The following is a 14989-nucleotide window of genomic DNA, read 5'->3' as shown; positions in this document are numbered from 1 at the left end:
TTGCCATTGAATATTCAATGATACTTCATGGAAAGACTATATATAGACTTCTCTGTTGTTTAGGCGCATGCAACCACTACTAATGCTAGAAGCAATGCAGTGTGCAAGTAGGATGGAATTTTCTTCCCCTCAACAAAGAGGAGGTATCAGGGCACATTCATTGTCTGGACCACATGTACAGAAGCATGAGCTCCAGATTCTATTAATAAAATCCTGGCCTTGGTTTTAGTCCTCCTTGGTTTTCATCCATGATGCAAGAACCTATGTCACTCATTAAAAAGGTCAAAGGGTAGGATGAAAGATTTTTTTAATTCCAGAGAAGCAGTTGTTAAACAGATACTAAGAATCCAAAATTACAAGAAAGCTATTGATTGGTGCACTAAAATAAATAACAAAACTAAATTAGGAGCAGTTTAAAATGTATGTTTTGTAAGACAACCATAAAAGAGCAAATACTGTGATCTGAATATCTCAATTGTACCTTTTTATTTTTGGCCCTCAGAGTGTCCAATTCTTTTAAAAGGAATGCAGTTTCTGTTTTTCCAGCTAAATCTGCAGCACCCTTCCATGAGGATGTAAATTCAGGGAGCATCCTGTTAGCTTGTCTTTCTACGGTGCTGTGTTTAGAAGGGAAAAAAAAAGAAAGAAAAATAATGCAAACCCAGTTTCTCACCCCCTCCCCCTGAAACAAAATACACAGAAATAAATTATCAAAATTTGTTAACCATTACAAATGTATTAAATAGCTAGTAAAAGGGATGTCCTTCTCTCACGTCTTAAATCTGTAATTCTGAAAAAAATCTGTAAATCTGGAATAGTAAATAAATATACTACAGTACTAAGGCATAAAAGAGATGAATATAAATTGGCTATGAAGCCTATAAACAGAAAACGCTTAAGGGAACCAAATATTAAAAACCTGTGCCTAACACGGAGCGACAAAGTAATGAACATTTGGGGATAAAATTGATGCTTAGGCTAAAAGAAACCAAATTCTGTGGTAGGATGGACAATTATACATGAAGTGAAATGAAAATATCCAGAAGACAAGATCTAGGTGCTCATCTTGCAGAAATCTGTAAAATGAAGGTGTTATTCTAAATATTATAACTGACAACAGGAATTCCACACTGTATAGCACTCACAGAGTTTTAAGATAACTTGTTTAGCCATAGACAGGGGAAAATTAGACAAGATTCAATGGCCACAAAAATTCTGTCTCAAGGTAAGATTTCTATAAAACTCCTTGGCTATCCGTTGATACTCACAGATAACTCAGATCTCACTTGTAAGATGGCAGCAAAATCAGTAGATGAATGGATTAGAAGGGGTATTAGCAAATATTTTTAACATTCGCTTCCCTTAAGCGTTTTCTGTTTATAGGCTTCATAGCCAATGAGTCATAAGAAGCAGCCACACAAAAGCTATACCTCCTGAATTCCTATTTCTACTGTATACATTACTTTCATTATGTGTAATTCACATCCTAGAAAGAAAAGGAAAGCTATCTGCTGCTCCAAAGAGTATTTCTCTTCGGTAGACAGTTGTTTGCACTCAGTTACCCCTTTCTTCACCTGCTTCCATTGGATTTATTTTCTGTATGGTTCTTTAAGAAGAAAGTTAAGATCCATACTCTGCAGACAAACTATGGTGCAACCTAAAGCACATAAAATGTAGACAGCAGGGAGATTCACATCAAAAAAGTACTTACTTAGTGTAATATAGTGTATATAGTGTATATATGGGGTGGAAGAGTGCTTAAACTGCTTGTCTTCACTTTCAAGATCCTTTGCTCTGTCTAGCAAATTTCATTTAGTACTGTTTCGGACTGCAAGTGGATGCCTCTGGATACTATTGCCCAGACATTGCAAACCTCAAGCTTTTTTTGTGCATCTTCCATGTTCAGGAGATGCTTCCCATGAACAAGTTTGAATATACCTCCTCCTCATCTTTCAATCCCTCAAGTGTTTTCTTCCTGATGTCTAAAAGAAAACTTGACAAGTCACATTGATGGTACACGAAGACCATAATCTACAATGCAAATCAACACTGACTCAACATTTGCTGGGTCATTCTATATCAAGATATTTTCTCATCTTATATTCTAATTGCAATCTATTTGGGGAAGGACAGATTTTGTGCAGTTTATATAGTATCTACCACAATGAGGTTTTGGCTTATAGCTTTAGGATCCTACATGCAATATATTTGCAGATGAGATGGTTCAACATGCTGACTGCTGTGGGAGGTTAATCTCAGTGTTCAAGACCAACCTGACTGCCAGTGCACGTGGCACTGGTGAAGGGTAGGAGCAACAATCTTTGGCTGACTCTGTGCTGGCTGTACTTAAGCACTCAGGATTATATTTGGCTTTTAGTGCAGGATGCATTGCCCTAACGGCATATCTCAGGCCCTAATGCAAAAAAAGGCAACAAGCCAGATGGAAAAGTACTATGGACCGGTTTTGGCCCAATGGGTCACCACTAGATCATGCTAAAGATAACAAAACCAGGTGTAGAATCTGCCAGACAAGTGAAGAATTAAGAGTATATTTTTCAAAAGTACATCATAGGGCTCTGCAGCCTTGATCCCATTTTCAAAAGCAACTCTGTCACTCTCAGTAAGACTTGGGCTTCAGAATGCCTAAGTTGCTCAAAACTGGTAGCATGTTCCCTAGTCAGCTGTGTAGACCTTCATATATTACGTCACATATAGCACGGGTGTATATGTTTCTTAAGACTGCAACAGAGGGCCATAGCTCAATATGGAAATTAATGACAATAAATGACCAAAATTAATGACAGAATAAAATCTTCAGAGTTTGTACTACACTTTTCAACCATATTTGCCTTTCTCCAGATTCCTGTCACAGACTGCCTACAAGGTATTACAGCTCCTCATCTTTACTCTTCCAACTTCATCCGGACTTCACCCTGCTTTATTCCTGCTTCCTACTCACTTCCACCCTGCTTCATTCCTGCTTCCTACTCACTCATCATACTTAGGGTATGCTGTGCTTGCTGTATAAAGCCACAGATACTACTAGACTTTTAGATCATCTTTTCTAATTCTGTTCAGTATGCATTTTTAAAATTCTCTGGAGAGATCACAATCATTGAAATACCCGCAGTGAGTCACATAAGCCATTGCCATGATTGTATTTTCTATCAGTGCTAGAGAACACAGTGATGAAATGCTCCATTCCACAAGCAAAGAAGGGCAGATATGGTGAGTCTAAGTAAAAAGCTGACTTACTGATTCTCAGTTAGGAAGTAAACTTCCCTATCTTTATCCAAAAATCCATATGTATATTGTCTATAATTTGAATCTAGAAAAACTGTATATAGGGATATTTGTTTTTACCTTGATTCTTCAGGACTGGAATTAAAATCATTTGGAGCTCCTCTTCTTTGACTGGTTACTGACAAATCTGAAAGATTTTGTGCTTCAGCTTCTGCCTGGATGAAAAATTCTGGGTTTTTTTGAGAATTCTGATGAAACTGAAACTCAACACAAAAATCTTCTGTTTTCTGTTCCAGGATGTGTGTTTCTAATTGGAAATAGAAGCAAACACATTTTTTCATTTGGAGAAAAAAGCAAAACTTGAGATTTCTTATTTGAAAATGGCTTGCTATAATCTTATTTGTAGCAGAAAGGAGAAAGTACTCTAGTTTCAGATTCACAGGTTCCTCATCCCACTAAGGAACGAAAGCTGTGTCACCTAGAGCATGGATGTAGGAGTTACGACCTATTTACTGGACTTTTCTCATGGAAACCTGAAAAATTCATCACCATTTCCTAATCCCTCTTGCTCTTAAATGACTGCTTAAAATAATGCTGACCCTAGGAAATTATCTACCTATCTTTCATAAAAATCAGCTCTACCCTAGTGAGCCATGATGAATTTCTGCTGTAGACAGGTAAATTTGCAGGTTGTGAACTAGACTCTTACTTATACTGAGGTCTTTTTCAAATCCATTTTGGCTACAAAAGGAGTGTCAGCAAGCAACAACAAATTTAAGGCCCCATTATTCACCCCTGGAGAGTGTAAGGTACAGGCTCATACAACTAAAGAACTTCAAGAATGCAAAGCACAAATTGTGCCAAAGGGAAAAATTATCTGATTAAATGTTGAGTGTGATAGTTCTCTTAAGCTTGGCTACTAGATGTTTTTAGGACATATTTCTGATATCAAGGTATTTAAATGAAAGAAAGATCTACATACCATGAATGTTCTTTCATAAAGTAAGAACAAGTAAGTTTTAATTATAGAACTATATTAAAAAATGAGGAGGAAGAAGCCTAAAAAAGCTGCAAATGGAAAAAAGTGCATATATTCTTCATTCTTTCATTTAGATTAGTAGAGAACAAACACGGGAGCTTTTGTTCATTTAATAAAGTTAGTGTTTCCAAACATTTTGGATAAATTACATGGCATACACTCTTTGATCCAACTTATTACTTCCTCCTCAAAAATAATAAGAAACTGTCTATACTGTTGCAATCACCTACAAATAGCCCGAAAATACACATCGATCAGTATCAAGGTGTCACGCTGCATGAAGACACAAAAGCACAGATTCCAAGTCAAAAATACTGAAGAGTGTCTCTAAAATCTGTTGCAATAGATTCCTCTTTCCTTGAAGAAGGAAAGACATAGCCAATGACATGGGAAACATCCCGAGGGCACAGAGAGATGACTTGTGGATTGGCTGGAGTCAGTTTAACAAGTTCCCATACAAAGCTTTGTGTTACTACCTTGAGGAAAAAGTTATTGTACCCGCCACTCATCTGTATTCTTCCTATCTACTTCAGCACAGATCCACTTGAATCCACTCTCACCATTCCTCTAAATTATAACCACTGATTTTTGTACTAGAGGAACAACAGTCAACAGCGTATCAGAATCTTTGTTTCTGAGCAGTAATAAACATGTGGGGACCATAACTTGATAAGACATTTGTTAACAGGTATAACCTAGCACTACTTTCAGTACTGTGATTGAAATGTGTTCCTCAGATCATTTCACAGCTAATGCAGAAATTTAACACAGCCCACAGCCACCTGGATTCTTTGAGCAAATGTACACTGTTGTTCACTGGCTCAAAATCCTGCAGGTTTTTGAGCAGAGATTTCCTTTTAAGTGCTGCTACATTTTAAAACTGGATTCAACCTCTTGCTCCTCCTTACAGTAAGTAGCAAGGATCTTTAAAGAAATAGGCATTAAACAATTTACTATATATACTCTAAGAACCTGCCCCAACTTAGGAGTGGCAACATATAAGGGCAAAATTCTGAATGCTCTCTAGTTAGTACTATCTGAAAACTAACCTAGTCTGAATTTCAATACTTGCAAAGCTTTTTATAGGGAGGCATACACTTGGCTGAGATGTGTTTCCCATTTGACTTCTATTATAAAGAATTGCGTATCAAACATCATCCTGTCCACTTCCCGCATTTCAGATGCACTGACCTGTACATATATAGTTGCAAATTATGCTCTCACACACTGAAGGGGAAGTGCAATGCTTCACTTGCCATAACAACTTTTCCTCCCCTTCTTCTCTAGGGCATCAACATTTTCTATAAGCCATATATATTTGAAGTGCCTCAGGTGAAGTGTGTTGCATTCTGTGGAAGAATTCAAGCACAACGTATCTGTTGCAATAACCAGTGACTGTATTGCCATGAAACTTTGTTCCTTGTTTAGCATTACTGCACTCTCCTTTGGCCCACACTATATGAAAGAGTTGGAGAAAAAAAACCTTCTCAGTCCAGAACGCTAAGAAGATTAGATGACATTAGCTACCACAGTTACACTGGGACAAATCAAAAAAGGGATCCTACCCCTTTAGCATGAGAGTAATCAACTGAGCAGGCTTTTCTTCTTTTCACAGTTCCTGTTTTTCGAATTTGCTGCTTTTAGTGCCAGGACTTTAAAAAGAGTTCACAGAATCGTTGCAGTTGGAAGGGACCACTGGAGATCATCTAGTCCAGCCCCCCTGTTCAAGCAGGGTCACCTAGAGCAGGTTGCCCAGGACTATGTCCAGATGGCTTTTGAATAGCTACACAAGCAGAGACTCGACAACCTCTCTGGGCAGCCTGTGCCAGTGTTTGATCACCCTCATAGTAAAAAATTGTTTCCTTCTATTAAGATGGAATTTCATGTGTTTTAATTTGTGCTCATTGACTCTTGTCCTGTCAATGGGTACTACCGAAAAAATTCTGGCTGCTTCTTCTTCATTCCCTCCCACCAGGTATTATTCATATTGATAAGACCCACTCCCCCAAGCCTTCCATTCTCGAGGCTTGTTCTCAGCCTCTCCACATACATAAGACCCTCCAGTCCCTTTGTGGCTCTTTGCAGGACTCGCTCCAGTAAGTCCATCTCTTTCTTGTACTAGGGAGCTCAGAACTGGACTTGACACTCTGGATGTGACCTCACCAGTGCTGAGCAGAGAGGACAGATCACCTCCCTCCATCTACTGGCAAAGCTCTTCCTAATGCAGCTCAGGATGCTGTTGGCCATCCTTGCCATGAGGGCGCATTGCTGGTTTATGCTCAATTTGCTGTCCATTAGGATTCCAATCCCTTTCTCCAGAGCAGCTTTCTAGCCAGTTGGCACTCAGCATGTACAGTTACATGGGATTATTCCTGCCCAGGTGCAGGGCTTCACATTTCCTGTTTCTGAACTTCATGAGGTTCCTCTCTGCCCAATTCTCCAGCTTGTCAAGGTCCCTCTGAATAGCAGCATAACCCTCTGTTGTATCAACTACTCCTCACAGTTTTGTCTCATCAGCAAACTTGCTGAGGGTATACTCTGCTCCATCATCCAGATCATTAATGAAGCCATTGAACAGGATTGGATCAATTTTGGCTCTGGGAGTACACCACTAGTGACTTGCCTCCTGCTGGACTTTGTGCAACTGATCACCACCCTCTGGGCGCAGACATTCAGCCAGTTTTCAGTCAACCTCACTGTTTACTTATTTAACCCATACTTTGTTTCTCTATTAGGATGTTATGGGACACAGAGTCCAAAGCCTTATCAAAATCAAGGAAAACAACATCCTGCTTGATCCATGCTTGACTTCCTGCTTGCCAGGATAGACCATTTTTGAGCTTGGATGAGGCGATCCTTGAATATCAACCAGCTCTCTTGGATCCCTCTTCTCTCCAGTACTGTATTCCATGGGATTCTTCCAAGCAGATCTCTGAGGAGGCCAAAGTCTATTCTCCTGAAGTCCACAGCTGAGGTCCTGCTTTTTGTCCTGCTCCCTCCTCTCAGGATCCTGAACTCCACCACCCCGTGGTAACTGCAGCCAAGGCTGCCCCTGACTTCGACATCCACAACCAGTTCTTCCTTGTTTGTAAGTATCAGGTCCAGCAGAGCACCTCTCCTTGTTGGCACCTCAATCATTTGTGTCAGGAAGTTGTCATCAGTGGACTCCAGGAATCTCCTAGATCACTTGTGCTCTGCTGTTTTCCCTTCAGCAGATTATCAGCATTGTTGTAGTCACCCATAAGGACCAGGACCTGTGAACATGAGGCTTCTTCCAGTTGTCTGAAGAAGGCCTCATCTACTTTACCCAATCCTCCTCCATGCCCTTCCCTCTTACTGGCAGGATCAAGGACCACACCACCTGGATCCCCACGCCCTTGACCATCACCCCCAGAGCCATATAGTCACACGTAATACTTCCCAGGTAATACACGTAATACCCCAACAGTATCACTTGTGCCTACGTGGAAAAGCAGCAGGGGGTAACAGAGGGTCAGATGAGCCTCAGCAGCCTCTCTGTAACATCCTGAATATGAGCTCCCAACAAGCAGCAAAGCTCTCTAGATGACAGGTCAAGTCAGTAGATAGATTTTTTTAATTTTTTTTTTAAAAACAGAATGAAGTAAACATGTCTGCATGATGAAGTAAACATCTGCATTAGCAGCCAATCTTCAGGCTAAATCCTTAGGCCATGTCAAGATACGGATTTTTATGCCTTCAACTCTAAGTTACAGCAGCCGGAAAAAAAAGAATTTAGAATGGAACTAGACCTGTGTTGGCATTTATTAATGCTAATGCTGCTTCTTTAAGCAACTTAGATTTGCAGCACACCTTTTCATCCAGATTCAATTCCCTCAAGCACATGGGTAAGACTAAGCAGCATCACAGCAAGCCTGTAAGTGGCATTCCTGGAAACGTCAGGCGAAACACAGAGGATCTGTTTTTTTTCCCTACTGGCTTTGTAAGAGAGAAGATGATGGCAGCCTCTTCCACTCACAATTGGAAGCACTCTGCCCAAGGGCATTAAGGTTAGAGGTTTTTACTTGTTTAATAAAGCTGTAATGCATTTTTTTGGTCAACATGCTAAATCTGTCAGTATAATGCTTTGGGGAAGACATTTTGAACACTGTCAGATCAATGGGCATAGCGATTTTTTTATTTTTAAAAATACTTTATTCTCCATATAGCCCATGACCCCCACCCCAAGTAATTTAGGCCTTGGTACACGGTAGCTTCTTGTCTTGCTGTTAAACTAAGTAGCAATATTAATCAATGCACTTCAGTGCTTTTCCTCATTCCTCCTGCAAATTGTATTGTGCACTAATTACCAATGCTGCAGACACACACTGGGGAGTAAGTAGCATTTGCAATAATCAGGCTGCACAAGGAACATCAGAGAAAGGGTAAAACAGCCTTGCAAGCTTTGGAAAAAATGCTGCAGATTTCATTAAGTGGTTTCACCACCGTTGATTCTGGTTCTTGAGTATACTAAACAACTTATTTTCCATATAAAATAGAACAAGTTCAGTAGCCCAGATTAATATTTCACTATAGGGAGAAGCTGAACAGCTGATCTTCTGTATGTATTTATCTTCAATGAAGAGCTCGTTCACATTGAGGGAAAGAAAGGCAAATGTTAGGAAGAAGGAATATAAAGACACTAGAATTAAAGCTGGCAATTGATTGTGAAGGATGTAAGGGGCAGATAATGCTGTCATGGCTTGAAATAGTAAAGGCAGAACAGAATTTAATGTTGTTACGCTGGGAGCAGTTAAAAAGTCAGGTAAAAACATTGAACCTAACACATTTTGCAGGCAGCCACTATTTCTCATAGCTTCTTCTTAAAAGTGGGGGATTGGCACCGAGATCAGGGAAAGCACAGCATTAGAGAATCCTGTACTGACACTTATAATATGGAAAGAAGTGTTGAAGATGTAAGTGCACAGAAGGTGCAGATTCACCTAGAAGGCTAAGGAGACAGTAGCTTCCCTTGTGCACCACTCAGCATATTCAGCAGTCCCGTCATCCAGCAGAAGCTGGATGGGCACCTCCTTCCCCCTGTCTGCAGTCTTTCAGCACCCCAACATGCCAAACCGTGCTGATCAGCTCCGAGGTTTGCAGGGGATCTCTGAGGAGTAACAATAAAGGAAAACAAACAAAACCCAATGGAACACGCACACAGCACTGCAAAATACACGGCTGGCTACACATCTGCCTGCAGATGATTATGGGGACATCGGAAGCCCTTGTTGGTGCTCCAAACCAGCTTCGAGTGTAATAGTACTTACTGCTGGCTACCTATAGCTTCCTAGTATTTGTTTTAAGCTGGTCTGTAGCACAGACAAAGCATGTCCTCATCTGCCTGCAAAAGACTGCATGAATGAACCCCTAGAGGGATGGCAATAAGAGGCAGAATAGGAAAAAGAGCAAAACCAGGAAGGAAGAGAATGAAACATACACACTCTGGGAGGGTGAGCAAAGCTGACCGCACACTCAGTAGCTTACTCTTCCTACGTGACACTGTCAGATTAAAAACATTTGGAAAAAATGCAGAACAAAACATTGTGCTACATTTGAGGAACTAACTGCAACCTCAGTTACTAAAAGGCCCCAAAAATTCAGTGACTGACCAACTCTAATTTACTGTTAATCATGTATTTTTTTTCCTCAGTCTAAACAACAACGCAGCTTCAATTTCTGCGGGGTTTTTTTCCATTTGTACAATACCAAAAACTTTGAATTTCAAACACCAAGAGGGAATATTCACTATTCAACAAAACTATCAAAGCAAAGAGCCACCCCACCCCTATACCAAACTAACCTATTCCCACTGGAATAAAAGGACACACTTACTACAGTTTAAAAATACTTGCTCTTGTCCCTACCTGCAAACCACACATCTACCTCAACTCGCTGCAATAACTGTCAAGCTTAAGAGCAGTACTCGAGAACTTCACCTTCTTTCTATTTTCACTAGACTAATTGCTATGCTTTATTATTGACTTTCAAATTATCTAGATTTTTTGTACATTAACAATATTACAAACATTTCTGAAAAGATAATTTTTGGGCATGTGTGTATGACAACACACGCACACCTGCAAGTGTTCTAACAAGCTGTTAGAACAAGACAGTTGCTGCATTAATAAAAAGCAATTTCTAATAGCTTCATGTGAAAAATGGATTATGGAATTGTCTTAAGTTCATAACATTTAATGCCACTGGACTTGAATTCTTATATATATATAATAAATAAATAGAAATTAAATATTTAAGTCTAACGGAAAACTTGAACCTGATAGCCACTAACTTTTCAAGCTATGCAAATGAAATTAGTACTATGGCCAAATATTCCTTCATGAGCTGAAAATGATGAGCCAGCCTTTTTGTCAAAGACAAACATTCATTCACTCAGCTGTATAACTACTGGAACTTCTACCAGACAGAATGACTATGAAAGATTGCTCAACAGTTCACCCCTTACTGAATGATTAAAATGCATAAATCCTGAAAATGAATGGGAAACCAAAATTAAAGGATTTTATAGGCATAAATATGCAAAGAAAGAAAATGATGCTGCTGGAAGAAATCTGATCCCATTGCCTGGCATAAGTGGAAAGAAAAGAGTTGGTTTAGGTTTTATGCATTTTCAGAATGCCTGTTATTTCCTTTTTCATTTGTATTTGAGTTGACACAGATGCAACATACATGATTTACATGCATATCTCAAAGGGTGTTCATTATTTTCAACTTTTTCCTCACTATTTTATCTTTCCCACAATCTGCAAACAAGTTTTCAGAGTTAATCCCAAGAAAAGATGCTGCACTTCATTTTGAAGAAGAAAGTAATTCCTGTTTCTGGAAAATAATTAAAAAAGCTCCGTACAAAAAGTACAAGGTCAATACACATTTTCTCCAAAACAAATAAACAAGAAAAAGTGCAGCTTTACTCATCTTTGGACTTACTACAGATTTACTTATGTTAGCAATTATTTAGGCCCCTTCAGTGCAGTGTAGTACACTGAGAACCAATAACCTGCAGCTAACAGCAAATGGTTGTCCCTTCATGACACACTTTTTCTAATGTTTAAAGAAAACTGGGCAAACTTTAAGATGATTATTCAGTAGGACTCTAAGATCTCACTAAATCACTTCTGCAGCACAGCAGAATGGCAGTCACAGGAACCTGATAACAAGTGAAGACTGAGCTCAGAGTAGTTTTGTAATACAAAGCTAATTCCTTTTATTTCTCAGTGCTCTGCCCAGCCAAAATGCTGCACATAACCAGCCAAGCCCTTGGCAGTAACGAAGAGGAAATCACCACGTAGATGCATTGTACACTCAGTGCCCCAACGATACATAACTGTGGGTCCTGCTGAGAGCACCATGGGTCAACTCAGAAGAATGAGGACTATCAACTTACTTTTAAGTAACTCTTACTCAGAAAGGTCACGGATTTTACACTGAGCTAGGATATCTGCTCTTATTTTAAGAAACAAATGACAGAGGTTCACTGAAATAAGCCTTGAAAACAATGTTTTCTGGAAACTCTCACAGATATTTTATAAGGGATGCATAAGCACTGTGATAGTCATTTTAAAGCCATCAAGATTGAGGCACACAATAATGAAGTAACTGGATCGAGGTCATTGAGCAAGCCATGGCAGAAGTAAAACTGCAGAAGTCCAAGGCACTCTATCCATGCTGTATCTTGGGAGCCTGTGCTACCTCACTAGCAGCCCTTCCTGCTCCTGTTTCCTCCTCAGAGACCTCAAATTCTTCTCTCTTCTGTCAGAGAGGCTTTAGCAACTCATTTCAATTGGACTTCAAGAAAAAAATACCATTTTTACTCATGAATGATAAAGTAACATTTACACAATCAAAAAATTAAGAGAAATTTCAGGTAACTAGATTGCTATCCTTCCACACTCTTTTATGATGGTAATTTTCATTCACGTGACAGACTACAGTATTTCTATATTAGAAGACAGACGTGCAGTGTACAGTATATACAAACTTCGTGTAATTTCAGTAGTAGGAAGAAGAAATGAAATAATTTTTTTTTTTTTTACATTGACTGTCGTTCTAATACAGAAAACTTCCGAACAATTAAAACTGTTTTAGAAGTCAGTCAGGTTAACAGAACAATGCAATTCAAATGCTCAATCTCCGGCTACAGCTAAGCATTTAAGTTGTCCAAAATCACGATCAAAGAGAACAACATATTCTTACTGGAACTTTATTGAGAAAGTTTTCTTCAAATGAAGTAAGAATAACCTAAGTTATATTTTGCATTAATGTCTTCGTTTGCTCTATATCCCATGACACATACACACACACAAAAAAAGAGGCTTGAAAATATTTTGTCTGCTAAAATACAGACAAAACTCAGAAGTTTAATGGTTCATTTTTTTATTCCTTAAAGGAATCTAAAGAGAACAGTGAATTCATTCTGTGTTAGCAATTTAAGCAGGGGGACATCTGTGTTACTTTGAATGCTTCTTTATTCACCTGTACTTGCGTGGAACCCTGGCAACACCCTTCATAAAGAAATAAATCGAGAAGGAGATTAAGAACAGTTGGAGTTATTCTGGCAAAGGCAATTTTTTACAATTCTCCGAGGATTCTGATTATTTTAGTAATGATGTTTCCCTTGCCTGTCTCTCTCACTAAGTCTTTTGCCCTCCTATTTTGCATCTAAACAGCAATTGTGTACAAACCAGTGAATATTTAAAATAGAAAAAACACTTCTAAGTCTTTAAAATATGCAGCCAATCATTATTTCGGTATTCACTGCAGTTAATCGTGATGCATTTATTAATGTGTAAATATCAGACATTTCCTTTGGCATTCCACTCTCCGTTTGCAATTCATTAACACATTGTTATTTTAAAATATTAGTCTCTGAGAAGACACCAGATTTTCATTGGATTGGTCTCACACTTGAAAAAGCATTTTTATATTCCGAATGCATCAAAACAGCAGAATCTCTAGGCAGATACTAAGTGGGATTCACTGAAACACAATGTTAGTTCTAATGGATGGATGATTGTGTTTGGTCTTTTGAAACTTTGAAGTATAGGTAAGTCTTGATCACACAAATTAATAAATCCTAAAGCTGGAGTTAACAATAACCATTACACCCAAATTCTGCAGCTTAGCCCAGCCAATTTTTCAAAAGGTCAGGTTGTGAACTGGAGAAGATCAGGGAGGTCCACCGCATAGCTTTGTTGCCAGGCATCTCTCGTCTGGATTGTTGCAGGCATTTATTAGTATTCGTCAGCAGACTCAACAAAGCAAACAAGAAATTCAAGCACGAATAATAAAATGAAATGCTGCTATATAACCCTTTGTCATTCAGCAAATATGGGACTTTTTAGCTACATTGTTCCTAAACCTGGGTTACTACTTTAATTTTTCTCCACAGTGCTGACTGAATGAGTATGCATGTGTGTTAAATGCAGAGCTCCCTTAACAACTGCAGGACTGCCATTTAATCTGTTGGTAGATGGACCATTTCCTGTGGGAACTCTAGCTATGATTTCCAGATCCACCAAATAAATCTCAGATTAAGATTCCAAATGAAACCTGCCTTTGGCAGATAAAAAATGTCAAGATGGATATAAACAGTAAAATTATAAATTATCTAGGTGTTGCACGATGACTTGATGTGCGTTTTTTGTTTACACTTTCCCCGATATCACAACTATACGAGGCATTCATCAAATGTCACACTTTCATAATATTGGAGGCATCATTAAAACTGTTTGGCTAAGGACCTTGAAGTGTTTAAGCAGTAGCTCAAAAGTATATTTGTGCAAAGTAGAAGAATAAATTTACATATCAGCAGCAGCTCATAAGGGATGGGTAAATATTCTGTTTATCTCTCATTGTAATTCAGGTTAGTTTAAATACAGGGTTTCAGGATATCATTACAGCCTATATGGAGTTATTACATAATTTCCAAACATAGTGTCTGCTAGAGTTTTACTAAGCATGCTGTGTTTATGTTTTCTAAACCAGCTAAAAACAAAGTAAACGCTCCCATCCCATTTTTCTTTTGCTATTGTCATACCAGACAATTGCTTTTCACGTATAACCCCTTTCATTATCTAAATCTTAATGATCCAGAACTCCCTTTTATCTAGGCAGGGTCATGTTTCCTGATGCCCATTAATTATAGTGAAAATTCTCTTATCCAAATGTACTCAACCTCCCCTACCGCAAACAAACAACTAAGGCTTTGCTGAATTAGAGTTCTAAACAAAATCCCAGAAAACTACAGCTTTAGAAGTGAAGAAAAATATTGTCATTTTAAGTGTCCGACATAAAAGAAAGGTCACTCTGCATAAAGTGCCAGTAAGACACCTTGCCCACGCACCCTTTACTCTGAGTAAATGGTCTACTAAAGATGCAGGTGAACTCTCAGATAAGAGTCTCCAATGCATTCCCCGGAGAACCTTTTTGTAATGAATTTTTTTGTTACGTCTTTGCTCTGAACTTAAGCTTCATTCTAGTTGTTATTAAACTAGAAGCAGTGAAGGTTTCTAAGGAAGAAAATAACCAAGTTCCTCTTGCACTTGTGCTAGGTCTTCTAAAGCTCCTTCCAAAGCACTACATAAAAATTACTATGGTAATAAGTGCTGCTCTCCCTGAAGCACATTTCAAGGCATTCTGAAGTTAGCTGCACTCATACTTTAAACACTT

General features: G+C 38.7%; 1 protein-coding gene across 3 annotated transcripts in view; it reads right to left on the bottom strand.

The window, feature by feature from the left end:
* Window positions 1–14989, bottom strand: part of MIPOL1 (mirror-image polydactyly 1) — a 203110-nt gene that overhangs the window by 146409 nt on the left and 41712 nt on the right. For all 3 annotated transcript variants that reach the window (XM_076345061.1, XM_076345060.1, XM_076345062.1), the window contains exons 4-5: window positions 3364–3550; window positions 482–617 (exon numbers count right to left, since the gene is read on the bottom strand). In XM_076345061.1, coding sequence (XP_076201176.1) covers window positions 482–617; window positions 3364–3550 — 323 coding nt within the window. The remainder of the gene's footprint in view (window positions 1–481; window positions 618–3363; window positions 3551–14989) is intronic.

The sequence above is a fragment of the Aptenodytes patagonicus genome, chromosome 7, assembly GCF_965638725.1.
Source record: "Aptenodytes patagonicus chromosome 7, bAptPat1.pri.cur, whole genome shotgun sequence".
In the NCBI taxonomy this organism is placed as follows: domain Eukaryota; kingdom Metazoa; phylum Chordata; class Aves; order Sphenisciformes; family Spheniscidae; genus Aptenodytes; species Aptenodytes patagonicus.
This window is presented reverse-complemented; position numbering and strand designations above follow the sequence as displayed.